The sequence below is a fragment of the Leptopilina heterotoma genome, unplaced genomic scaffold, assembly GCF_015476425.1.
Source record: "Leptopilina heterotoma isolate Lh14 unplaced genomic scaffold, ASM1547642v1 Lhet_123, whole genome shotgun sequence".
NCBI lineage: Eukaryota > Metazoa > Arthropoda > Insecta > Hymenoptera > Figitidae > Leptopilina > Leptopilina heterotoma.
In genome coordinates, this window is record NW_025110842.1 from 565,371 (window position 1) to 579,144 (window position 13,774).

The 13,774-nt window shown below is 21.4% G+C and overlaps 1 protein-coding gene across 1 annotated transcript; it reads right to left on the reverse strand.

Annotated features, from left to right (window-relative positions):
• Window positions 1–2,895: 2,895 nt before the first annotated feature.
• LOC122512646 (ribosomal protein S6 kinase beta-1-like) lies at window positions 2,896–13,661 on the reverse strand. Its single transcript, XM_043628595.1, has 7 exons — window positions 12,753–13,661; window positions 11,713–11,768; window positions 10,062–10,248; window positions 9,590–9,673; window positions 6,259–7,032; window positions 3,144–3,289; window positions 2,896–3,031 (listed from the first exon to the last, which is right to left on the reverse strand). The coding sequence occupies exons 1-7, from the start codon at window positions 12,813–12,815 to the stop codon at window positions 2,992–2,994; spliced, it is 1,350 nt and encodes a 449-aa protein (XP_043484530.1). The 5' UTR covers window positions 12,816–13,661; the 3' UTR covers window positions 2,896–2,991.
• Between the last annotated feature and the right edge of the window lie 113 nt (window positions 13,662–13,774).

Here is a 13,774-nt window from a genome sequence, read left to right on the forward strand (position 1 = left end):
AGAAAGTTTTTGTACATATTTTCCGTAATTTGTTAATTTTCATTAATAATTAGATACAACCGATTGCTTTAATATTAATATTAGGAGTCTAATATTAATTATTGAAGAATATTCCGATTCACACGTTAAAAATGATTGGAAAGAAATATTTCTAACATTTTTTTGTGAATATCCGACAAGGAAAGGTTTTTGTTAACATCTGGAGCCCAATTTTAACCAGAAAAAATAAGAATAATCTTAGATTAATTCAGAATAATCTTGGATTATTTCTAGAAAATTAATAATATACGCTTTTGACAGGGAAAAGTATTTAATAACGCGGAAGAATTCTAGGTTATGTTTACAATCGTTTTACTTTGATTAATAAGTACTTTTTATATTTTGTGAAACCAAAAGTAATTGTTATTGAATATTTTAGACGGAATAGAGATTTAGATATAATTTTGCATTGAGAGTTAATTATCTTTATTTGTTTTTTAACGCTTCCTAATTAACAAACATAACCTCAAATTTGTTTAATTTGCACTGAAAATTTAAATTCTTTTTATTTTCACTCTTCAAAATTAACAAACTTGAACTCAAATTTTCTAAATTTCCTTTTCAAAAAGATATTCAATTGGAAATTTTAGAAAATTTCAATTTTAAATATAATTTAAATATATATATAATTATTAATATTGAAAATAAAGTTCTTTAAATAGAGGTTTTAGAATTAGAATAAATAGAAGTTTTTTTTTAAATGAAAAATATAAAATGAAATGAAAAAATATAGTTTGAAAGGGAAGTAGTTGAGAAATTCAAAGGATGATAATTAAACGACAGTGGATTTTAATTCGCATTTAATATATTTTATTAGTAAAGGTTGAACATGCGGTACACACACACACACACACATTCGCCATTGGAAGCGTTATTATAATTTAATTCTTGACTTTATAAACGACTCAAATATACATTTCAAAAAATTTCATTTAAAAAAGATAGACACAAAAAAATTGATGGTCACATTTTATACTAATATTTTATAAATTATACACATATATATTATATTCCATAAAATATATCATATAATATGTCATAAAGTATATTATAAAATACTTTGTAAAATATAGAATACTTTTCTAAAATATAGAATACTTTCTAAAATACAAAATACTTTATAAAATATAGAATACTTTTTAAAATACAAAATACTTTATAAAATATAGAATACTTTTTAAAATACAGAATACTTTAGAAAATATAGAATACTTTCTAAAATATAGAACACTTTATAAAATATAGAATACTTTATAAAATGTAGAATACTTTAGGAAATAAAAATACTTTAGAAAATATAAATACTTTAAAAAATACTATATATTTTTTAAAATATACAATATGTTCTAAAATATATTATATACTTTATAAAATATTATATATGTTATAAAATATATCATATATTTTACAAACTATTATATAACACCATTTGTGACGCGCTGAAGAAAGGTACCTAAGAAGCAAAAAATTAGAGGTTATATTTAATATTTGGAGTAAAAATACAAAAAAAGAATTAAAGTCTTCCTATTACAAATTATTCATATTCAATTATTTTTTACATCAAAAATATTCAATAGGAACTGGTTTTTAAATTTATATAACTAAACAGCAACTTTTAATGAAGAAAAATCGAACTTAAACATAACCTATAATTCGTTTCCTTCTTTGGTATTTTTCTTATCAGCGCGTTTACATTTGTTATTCGTATATATTATATCGCAAAATATAATAATCATTATAATAATAATTACTATTATAATTTAATTATAATAATCATCATAATAATAATTACTTTTATAATTTAATTATAGTAATAATTTGAATAATATACCTTAAAACATATTATAATAAATATAATATATACAGTAAAAAATATAAAATATAATAGTAAATATTTATATACATATACGTTTTCTTTGTTTTACAAAAAGAAAGAAACAGTCAATCCAACAAATACGAAAATCTTGTCAGGATTTTGTATATTTTATCAGGATTTCTTGTATTATTATTATATTTTTTTTTTCTTGACAAAAAGTTCGACGACACTTTTTCTATTTAAACATTGCTTCATTTCATTGATTATTATTTTTCTTTACTTTTATTTATTTTCATTTTCTTTACTTTTTCTTTAATTTAAGGATTTCATTTTTTTACAGGCACATTTTTGCAAGTTAACAATTTAAAAATCATTTTAAGTTTTTGTTTCATTTTTTTGTCATTTTTTTTTTAAATTTTATTTTTAAATTAATTTTTGTTTAAATTAATTTTTATTTATTATTATTTTTTATACTTGTTAATAATGTCAATGTCAAAAGTATCGTCACAGGAAATATTTTTTTTTCTTTCTTTCTTTTTTTCTCATTTTATTGTTTTATGCGAGCAATTCCCTTCTTGTTTTTATTCTTTTATGCGATACAAATGCCGTTTTATTTTTGTTTGGAACAAAACGTCTCGAGTAAAAAAAAGACGAGAGTTTCAAAATATCGAGGCTTTTTTTTATCATTATTTAAACTTTTTTTTATTATATTTTTTTACTTTTTTTTTCTTTTTTTTTGGGATAAATTGTGACTAAATTGCCAAGTCGAAAAGTTTCAACGAAAAAGGAAAGAATTGGTTTTCTATTCGTCTTTCGTAAAAATTTCGACAATTTCTTTTTTTTTTCTTTTGGTAGCGTTATAATTATTACAATTATTATACGAGAGATTACTATCATCTTCATCATCTTCATCATCATCATGTATAATAAATCAAAAATAAAAAATAAAAAAAAAAAACGAAAAATACAAAAAATTATCTAAGCCTTGGTAATGGAGGTGTTTTATGACGGAAATGAATCCTCAAAATTGTTTTTTTTTCTTGTGTGGAAAGCATGGAAATCTCCCTGAGATTTTGTTGAGGAATTTCCGTCTCAAAAGACTCCAGTGTCGAAGCAAAAAAATTTTTCTAAACAAATTAATCTATTTCGATCATTTCTTGATCTTCTATGTTGTGCCTGGGGAAAAAAATTGTATTTAATTTTTTTTTTTTTTTTTTTTTAATATAAAAAAATTGAAATAATATAAATAAATTTTTTACTAAGACAATGTTTTTTTTAATTAACAGACCTGTGATTTGGCATTCGAGAATTGTGGTTAAGATGCGTCCCTCTTGGAGAGAAGCCTCTCATGTAAACTCTGCGTGGACTTCTCGCGTGTACGACCCGAGGTTGTGGATATTCGTCCAGCAGGCTTGGAGCAACGTAAGTAAAGCCCTGAAATTAATTTTTTAATTTTACTAAAATGTTCTATTTTCATTTAATTAAATTTATTTTTAATTAAGTATAAGATCTGTTCTTATACTTAATTAAAAATAAATTTAATTTTAAGTGAGTCTTTACTAGTCCCACTCCAGTCCCATCCACTAAAAGCTAATAACTATTTCTGTTTTTTTCTTTTTGAAAATTTCCACTACTTTAAATTCGCCAATACTAGAAATCAAAAAACTATTCTCAAAAATTATAATCAAATTTTTTAAAACAATTCAATTATTTTCAAAAAATATTTAAAAAAAAATATTCAGTTATTATTATTATTATTATTATTATTCAATTAATTATTATTATAAAATTCAATTATTTTCATTAAATTTCGAAAAGAAATTCAATTATTTAAAATGAAAAATTGACAAACTTCATTCAAAATTCAATTAATTTTGAACAGCATTTTCAAAAAAATTTCGAAAAAATCAATTATTTAACGAAATTTTTATACAATTCTTAAGAAAGAATTCAATTATTTTTAAACATTTTAATAAAATTTTTCGCAATAATTCTATTATTATTAAATTTCAATTAAAAATAATTGAAATTAAATTCCTGAGAAGAATTTTATTAGTTATGAAAATAAATAATAAAATTCTTCTCAGGAATTCCATTTCAATCATTTTTAATAGAATTTTACAGGAATTGCTTCAGAAATGTAATTATTCTTAAAATTTTTATTTCAATTCCCAAAAAAAAAATCAATTGTTTAAAAAAATATTTTTTAAAAATTCTTTGCAAAGAATTCAATTATATTTACAAAGATATTAGAATTTTTCACAAGAATTCAATTATTTTCAGAAATAACAAAATTTTTCACTGAAATTCAATTTTTTTTAAACATTTTAATAAAATTTATTGCAATAATTCAATTATTGCAATAAATAATAAAATTCTTTGCAACTATTCAATTATTGTCATAAATAATAAAATTCATCGTAGGATTTCAATTATTTTTAATACAATTTTACTGGAATTAATCAAAAAATGTAATTATTCTTAAAAATTTAATTTCAATTCCTCGAAAAATCTGATATTTAAAAAAATGTTTGTTTAAAATTCGTTGGAATAATTCAATTATTTACAAAAATATTAGAATTTTTCACAGGAATTTAATTATTTTCAAATATTTTAATAAAATTGTTCAAAAGAAATCAATATTATTTTAAATACAATTTTAATTCAATTTTTTGAAATAATTCAATTATTCTTGATTTTAATAAAATTCTTCTGAAGAATTAAATTATTTACATAAATAATTCTTCGAAAGAATTCAATTATTTTGAGGCATTTTAATAAAATTCTTTGCAAAATTCAATTATCTTCATAAATAACAATATTCATCACAAGAATATTCAATTATTTTTGAAGAATTCAATTATTTTTCAATTATTTTCATAACTAATAAAATTACTCTCTAATTTTTTATTTTTTTAAATACAATTTTAAGTAAATTTCTCGAAAAATGCAATTGTTCTGAAAAATTTTATTAAAATTCTTTAGTCAATTTATAAATAATAAAAATCTTCGTAAAAAATTCAATTATTTTTAACAAAAAATAATAAAATTCTTATGAGGATTTCACTTATTTCCAATACAATTTTAATTAATTTCTTCGAAAATTTCAATTATTTTTAAAAATCTTGTAAAAATTCTCTGAGAAAATTAAATTATTTTAAAAATTAATTGAAATTTTTCACAGAAGTTCAATTATTTAAAAAACTTTCAATAGAATCCAATTCAAGAATTCAATTATTTTGAAAAATAATGAAATTTTCGCTGGAATTGAATTATTTTAATTACAATTTTAAATATGAATTCCGCAGGGAAAATTTAATTATTTAAAAAATTTTTTTTAAATTATTCGAAAGAATTTAATAAAATCAATAAATAGTAAATTTTTCATAGGAATTTAATTATTTTTTCGCAGCGATTCAATTATTACAAAAATAGTTTTAATTAAATTCTTGTAAAGTATTTTTAAAAAAAATTTTTAAATAATTGAATTCATTTCAAGAATTATTCTATCAATATTTTTTAAAATAATTAAATTCAACTTGTTAGAGAAATTTCATTAAAATTGTCTTGAATATAATTGAATTTTTTCCCAGAAATTTTATTAAAACAGTTTTGAAAATAATTAAATTTCTTAAAAGAATTTTATTATTTACAAAAGTAATTGAATTGTTTCGAAGAATTTTATCAGAATTGTTGAAAATTATTGAATTTTTTTTTAAAACTCTTGAAAAAAATTGAATTTAAATAATATTTTTAAAAATAATTGTATTCTTTCGGGAAATTTCATTAAAATTGTATTTAAAATAATTGTATTTTTTTGTAGAACTTTATTATTTATGAAATTGGATTTTAAAATAATAAAAAAAAATAATAAAAAAAAAAAAATTTAAATAATAAGAAATGGAATACCGCATTTTGCCATTTACTATTTTAAATTAAAATTTGCATAAAACTAGTCGAAAGAAGTGAATTATTTAAAATTTTTTTATAAAATTCTTTGCAAAAATGAAATTATTTTTATAAATATTTAAATTCTTTCATGAATAATAAAATTCGTTTGCAGGAATTAAATTTATTAGCATGATAAGAAAGAAGTAAATATTTTTGATGAAAATTAGGAAAAAGTCATTAAAATAAAATATTGAATGGATTTTTTGTCATTTTTGTAAAGTTTCTAAACCGAGTTTTTTTGTTCGTCAAGTTTAATTTTCTCTCATAACGCATGCGCATGAACGACGCTTCAGAGCGCATGCGTTAAGAGATAAAGACAACGGACGTTACACTATAGCTGCTTCTTTCTATTGACCTGACGCGTCAACTTCTTAAGTACAAGGCCTCAGAACTAAGTAAAATAAAATTTTTCAAATTAAAGTATATTTTAAGATAAAAAAGTGTAAACAAACCTCAAATATCAAATTAGCGCTCTCGCTGAGTGTGTGCTCAACAGGCGAGTCAATTGGATCCGAAGCAGTGAAACGTTGATCAAATTGCGAAACATCATCTTCGCTTATTAAAGTTGGCGTGAACGGTGGATTCATTCGTCGACATATAACATCATTCCAATTGATTTTCTCGAAAAATTTATGATTTTTGACGTGTTCGGCGTCCGCCTGTCCCGAGCCAAGTCTCTGTTTCACTTGTCTCTTGAGCAATTTACGAATTAAATCTCTTGCATCGGCAGTGAGATACATTGGCAGCATTAGTTTACCCTTTAAAATTTTATCTATTGTTTTCTTACGATTCTCACCGGTAAATGGTGGCGCACCCGTCAACATATCGTACAATAATGTACCAAGACTCCACCAATCAACGGCCTTACCATGACCGCTGCGCATTAAAATTTCCGGTGCCATATATTCAATTGTACCGCAAAATGTGTGCGTCACTGTGTCGTCTTCAATGTGCTCCTTACAAAGGCCAAAATCAGTCAATTTGATATGACCCTCAGCGTCCAATAGGATGTTTTCGGGTTTCAAGTCACGATAAATAATTCCCTGTCGATGTAAATGTTGTAGGGCGAGAATAATTTCGCAGAGATAAAAAATGGCAGTGTCCTCGAGGAAGATACCCTCTTTATTTAAATGGCGGAATAATTCACCACCACACATGTACTCGAGAATTAAGTAGAGTTTGCCTCCGGTTTGAAAGGCGTACATCAGATCGACGATGAACGGATGCTGTGAGTCAAAATTTTATTTCCCTCTTTATTTATATTTTTCTTTCTTTTTTCAGGTTAGGTTCGAATAGGAAACTTGGTTCGTGAACTCCGAGACTACAGGGATTTACGTAGAAACGAAATTTTTGGTGATTCTCCTATAAAAGTGCCGTTTTGGAAGAATACCAAGAAAGCAAATAATTATTAGAAACACAAACAAATGTTTCTAATACATTTTTTTTGCGAATATCCGAAAAGGAAAGGTTTTTGTTAACTTCTGGCGCCCATTTTAAACCAGAAAAAATTTAGCGAATAATCTTGCATTATTTCGTAACTACTTTAAATTCAAAACTACTTTAAACTTTTTAACTTTTTTTTAAAATTATTTTTTTAACTCAAAAACAACTTTTTTATCTTGAAAATTACTTTTTTAATTCAAAAATTATTTTTTTTAGCTTAACAATTACTTTTTTAATTCAAAAATTACTTTTTTAACTCAAAAATTACTTTTTAAGCCTAAAAATTATTTTTTAAATTCAAAAATGACTTTTTTAGCTTGAAAATTACTGCCAGGAAAGCAAAAAATTATTAGAAACATAAAGAAATGTTTCTAATACACTTTTTTTGCGAATATCCGAAAAGGAAAGGTTTTTGTTAACATCTAGCGCCCAATTTTAACCAGAAAAAAAATTAAGCGAATAATCTTGCATTATTTCGTAACTAGTTTAAATTCAAAACTACTTTAAACTTTTTAACTTTTTTTTAAAATTATTTTTTTAACTCAAAAACAACTTTTTTATCTTGAAAATTACTTTTTTAATTCAAAAATTATTTTTTTTAGCTTAACAATTACTTTTTTAATTCAAAAATTACTTTTTTAACTCAAAAATTACTTTTTAAGCCTAAAAATTATTTTTTAAATTCAAAAATGACTTTTTTAGCTTGAAAATTACTGCCAGGAAAGCAAAAAATTATTAGAAACATAAAGAAATGTTTCTAATACACTTTTTTTGCGAATATCCGAAAAGGAAAGGTTTTTGTTAACATCTAGCGCCCAATTTTAACCAGAAAAAAAATTAAGCGAATAATCTTGCATTATTTCGTAACTAGTTTAAATTCAAAACTACTTTAAACTTTTTTAGCTTAAAAATTACTTTTTTCAACTCAAAAACTACTTTTTTAGCTTAAAAATTACTTTTTTAATTCAAACAAATTTTTTTTAGCTTAAAAATTACTTTTTTAATTCAAAAATTACTTTTTTAACTCAAAAATTACTTTGTAAGCCTAAAAATTATTTTTTAAATTCAAAAATGACTTTTTTAGCTTGAAAATTACTGCCAAGAAAGCAAAAAATTATTAGAAACACAAAGAAATGTTTCTAAATACAATATTTTGTGAATATCCGAAAAGGAAAGGTTTTTGTTAACATCTGGCGCCCAATTTTAACCAGAAAAAATTCAGCGAATAATCTTGCATTATTTCGTAACTAGTTTAAATTCAAAACTACTTTAAACTTTTTAACTTTTTTTTTTAAATTATTTTTTTAACTAAAAAATTACTTTTTTAGCTTAAAAATTACTTTTTTAATTCAAAAATTATTTTTTAGCTTAAAAATTACTTTTTAACTCAAAAATTACTTTTTTAGCCTAAAAATTATTTTTTAAATGCTCCATTTAATTATTTTTATTTTATAGTAATTTTTTTAAAATATTTAAACAGAATGAAAATTTTGTTCATTTGAACGTTAAAAAATTTAGAATAATAAAATTCAATTAATATTGTCAAAAATGAAAAATTTAGGTTTCGTATTAAAATTCGTTGTGACTTCAAAGTTTATAATTTTAACAAAAAAAAAATTCAAGTAAAATTTTTTCAATATTTTCAAACGTTTCTAGAGACAAGAAATTAGAAATTTTCTTTTATCAATTCTAGAAATTTAGTTTAATTTAGTTTTTAAAAATGTCCTAAAATTCTTCTGAGAAATTCAATTATTTAAAAAAAAAAAATTACATATTAGAATATTTTCAAAAAACTAATTCTTAGAATTTTTATATCATAATTTTTTCAAACTTAATTATCTTCAAAAAGGAACAAATACAACTTTTTAAATAGATTTACATTTAATTTTGAATTTTTTATTTACACAAATAATCGAATTTTTTAATAGCTTTCTAAAATGTTAAATAATAATCGAATCACAGAAGAATTTTAGTTGAAAATGCTAGACAATAATTGAATATTGAAAGAGTCATTACTAAGTTAAAATTTTTGGAAATTAAATTATAAAGTTTGCGGAAATTGTAAACTAATTATTTATAATGTCAAAGAAGGTAAATTAAAATAAAATATTGCTTTAAAATTAAAGAAAATAAAAGAAAAAATATATTGAAAAATCGAAGTTGAATTCGTGCACTTTCAGGAGAATCACTTATTAATATCTCTTCTATCTCATACTCTGAGTTCACGTACGATGTTTCCCTTCAGAAAAATATTTTAGCAAAAAGAAAAAAAAAAAGAATTTTATCTTTACTGGAACTTTTTAGTGTAATTTCTTTCTCTTTTGAAAATTCATTAATTACCTTGACAGCTTCTAAGATATTTCGTTCGGCTTTAGTGTGTGCTGTGTCTTTCTGATTTCTGATAATTGATGCCTTGCGCAAAACCTATTTAACAAATTTATTATTTTTTAAATTAATAATTCTTAATTTAATATTTTTTCAATTTAATAATTCTTTTAATTTAATATTTTTTCAATTTAATAATTCTTTTAATTCAATATTTTTTTAATTTAATAATTCTTTTGATTTCATAATTCTTTGAACTTAATATTTTTTCAATTTAATGATTCTTTTGATTTAAGAATTCTTTTAACTTTATATTTTTCAAATTTAATAATTCTTTTAGTTTAATATTTATTCTTTCAATATTAATAATTTTTTTAATTTAATATTTTTCCTCTATTTAATAATTGTTTTAACTTAATAATTATAAATTTTAAATATAATAAAAATTGTAAGTAGAGAGGAATTTTGCGCAATAAAAAGTGTTTACCTTCATGGCAAACAGTTTTCCACTGTCTTTGCCGGTTTTTTTACGAACTTGGAAGACTTTTCCGTATCCACCTTTACCAATCACTTTGCAAATATCAAAATCTTGAGGGCCAGCTCTCTCCCTTCCTTGATTGACATTTTTCTCCGAAATAACGACCGTCTCCACTTCCGTGTCATCGACATCCGGCCTAGAAATAGAGGAAAATCCTTTTTTTAGTTCAAACAAAATTTTTTTAGCTTAAAAATTATTTCATTAACTCAAAAATTACTTTTTTAGCTTAAAAATGACTTTTTTGGCTTAAAAATTACTTCTTTAGCTTAAAAATTATTTTTAAAAATTTTTAAATTACTTTTTAATTGAAAAATTGCTTTTTCAGCTTAAAAATTACTTTTATTATTGAAAAATTACTTTTTTAATTCAAAAATTGCTTTCATAGCATAAAAATTATTTTTCTAGCTTAAATATTATTTTAAAAAAATTTTAAACTACTTTTTTAGCTTCAAAATTACTTTTTTAATTGAAAAATTACTTTTTTCATTGTACAATTGCTTTTTTAGCTTAAAAATTATTTTAAAAAATTGTTAAATTACTTTTTTAGCTTAAAAATTAATTTTTTATTTGAAAAGTAAATCAATTTATTAATTAACTTTTTCAAAAATTGCTTTTATAGCATAAAAATTATTTTTTTAGCTTAAAAATTATTTTTCTATAGCTTCAATATTAATTAAAAAAAATTTTAAACTACTTTTTAAGCTTCAAAATTACTTTTTTAATTGTAAAATTGCTTTATTAGCTTAAAAATTATTTTAAAAAATTTGTAAAGTACTTTCTTAGCTTAAAAATTACTTTTTTATTTGAAAATTAAATTAATTTATTTTTTAAAAATTACTTTTATAGCATGAAAATTATTTAAAAAATTTTTAAATTACTTTTTTAGCGTAAAATTACATTTCTAATTCAAAAATTGCTTTTATAGCTTAAGAATTACTTTTTTAACTCAAAAATTACTTTTTAGTTTAAAAATTATTTTTTAAATGCAAAAATTACTTTTTTAATTAAAAATTACTTTTTTGGCTTAAAAATTATTTTTTTAAACTTAGAAATTACTTTTTTAAATTCAAAAATATTTTTTTCCTTTAAAAATTAGATTTTCAAAAATTATTTTTAAAGGCTTTTAAAAATTAATCTTTTTTTCTCCTTGCAAATTGAAAAATAATTTTTTTTTTGCCACTTTCATAATTATTTTTTGTTCATTTACAAAAATAAAATTTCTTTTCTCTCTCTAAATATTTATCAGAAATAAAAAAAAAAGAATCATTATCTCGAAAATAAATTACAATCTCTAATTATTTATTAACTTCCGAGAAATTAGTTTTTTGATAAAAAAAATAAAGAAAAAAAATAATCTTATCGAAATTTAATTTTACTTTTTTTTTATCATATTCTCGACTCTTAATTGTTCTGGTCATTCTTTGAGTTTAAAAGAATGCTTCTAAGACATTATCAGAGACTCAAGATATATTATTATTATTATATTTAAATGAAGAAACAAAAACGAGAGAATAAACGATAACGAGACATTTTTTAATTTTGATATTGAAAAAGTGGGAAATAAATAAAAAGAAGAGGGAGAAATTCATTAAATACTCACTCGATTAATTCAATTAATTCATTATCGTCCGAATTAACTTCGTACTCGACCTCCACCTAAAAATAAAAAATTCTTAATTATTACTGTAATTATTATTTTTTTTTCATTATTTATTATTATTATTATTATTATTATTTTTATTATTATTATTATTTTATTATTATTATTATTTTTTTTTATTATTATTATTTTATTATTGTTATTAATTAATATAACTTCGTTTCTTTTTTGTTATTTGAATTTCCGTAAAATTCAAAATTATTTACACTTCGTTCTTTTTTTATTTACTTTTTTTCCTTAAAATATATTTTTTAATTAGTTAATAAATTAATTGGCGTTAATATTATTTTTATTATTATTACTATTAATATTGTTATTATATTTATTTTTTCAATTTTTTATTTTAAATTTATAAATACAAAATCTAATCTAAATAAATAAAAAAAATCTATTTATTTTTAAAACTGAAAACAATTTAATAATGACAATAATTATAGTAATCATACTAATAATATATTTTTAATATTAATAATTGTTATTTTATTTCATTATTTATATTATTTTATTTACTGTTATTGTTAAATTTTTGTTGTTATTTATTTAGTATTTTAGTCAATTAAAAAATATACAAATTCTTTAAAAAAAAAAAATTATTAGAAATATTAATTTATTATATAACGTGAATTATAATTATAATTAATATAACAATAGTGCGTAATAACATTATTTGAAATATATGAATTTAAAATTTATTTTCACTTATTTTCATTTTTTTTTATTCATTTTCAAAAGGAAAATGAAAGAAAATTTTTTTAATTTCCATCGTTTCCATACAGTTTGGAGTGACAATTAACCTAAAATATTTTGATTATTATTGTCAAATTTATTTAGTAAAAAGAAAAGAAAAGAAATGGGAAGTAGAAAAAAATAATAATAACAATAAAAAATAGAACATTGATAATGGTATAGACAATAATGGTATAAATATTAATTAATATAATAATACTAAAATTATCAATTTTCAATCATTATAACAATACCTCAACGACGTCGTCGTCCTTCTTATCTTTGATGTCATCGAAAGCAAAAATTGTTGCTGCCATTCTTTGGATTCTTCTCTCACATTTATTAACTTACGAAACGCGCGCACACACACATATATACACTGAACACGCGCGACTTTTTTTTTATCTATTCACTCTAATTTAATTATTAACCCAAAAAAAAAAAAATTATTTAAAAACCCCGAAAAAAAAATGAAAACACGACAATGTCTCTCTTTTCCCCTCTCACTCTCTCCCAGTAGTCTAATCTTGAACAAAAACAAAAATATTCCTTTTTTTCTCTTGGTATATTAAAATCTCAAAAAATGAGACATGAGAGATAACACAATTTTCAATATACTAAATGTCTCTTTCGTTGGTGTAAAAAATGAATTCTTGCGGGAATTCGTGTGAAAATCGTAAACACTTGACATTTGTGAATTTGTGACGTTTTAAGTTTTTCGTGTATATATATTTTCGTAGGGGGGAAAAAAAAGGGAGGTGATTTTTTTTTTCTTTGGAGAGATGGGGAAAAATTGTAACACCTGGCCTTCTCTTCCTCGTGGCTTGCTTTATTTTATACCTATATGTGTATATATATATATGTATAATATGTACCAATGGGCCTTCACTCGCGATCGATTTGAATAAAAATAACGAGACTCCGTATAGACAGATTTTACTTTCTTTTTTTCGTAGATCTTTGTTTTTTTTTCGTTTGCAAAATATGAACACACTTTGATTATTAATGGTTAATTTACACTAAAAATTTAAATAATCCAATGACACGATAGAAATTTGTATTACATGTATAGTAGTAAGTATGTATATTGTATATACTTGTGATCCTTGTGATAAATGGTGTATTTTTTTGGGGGAAAAAACCTTCTGCTGATCTCGATATTTCAATATTCAATATATATGTATAGGAGCTGTTTATGTGTGTATATGTGTTGTATTAGATGTATGTATACAAAAAGAGGGATGGTCGTTGCTTTTGAACCAATGATAGGTTAGAA

Bases quoted from the DNA above. Each gene is read 5' to 3' on its own strand.
- LOC122512646 (XM_043628595.1), bottom strand. From the start codon at position 12,815: ATGGCAGCAACAATTTTTGCTTTCGATGACATCAAAGATAAGAAGGAC. The intron at 9,674-10,061 runs GTAAACACTTTT...TTTGTTAAATAG, and splicing joins GAAAACTGTTTGCCATGAAG to GTTTTGCGCAAGGCATCAAT. The intron at 3,290-6,258 runs GTTTGTTTACAC...AATTAATTTCAG, and splicing joins GCGCTAATTTGATATTTGAG to GGCTTTACTTACGTTGCTCC.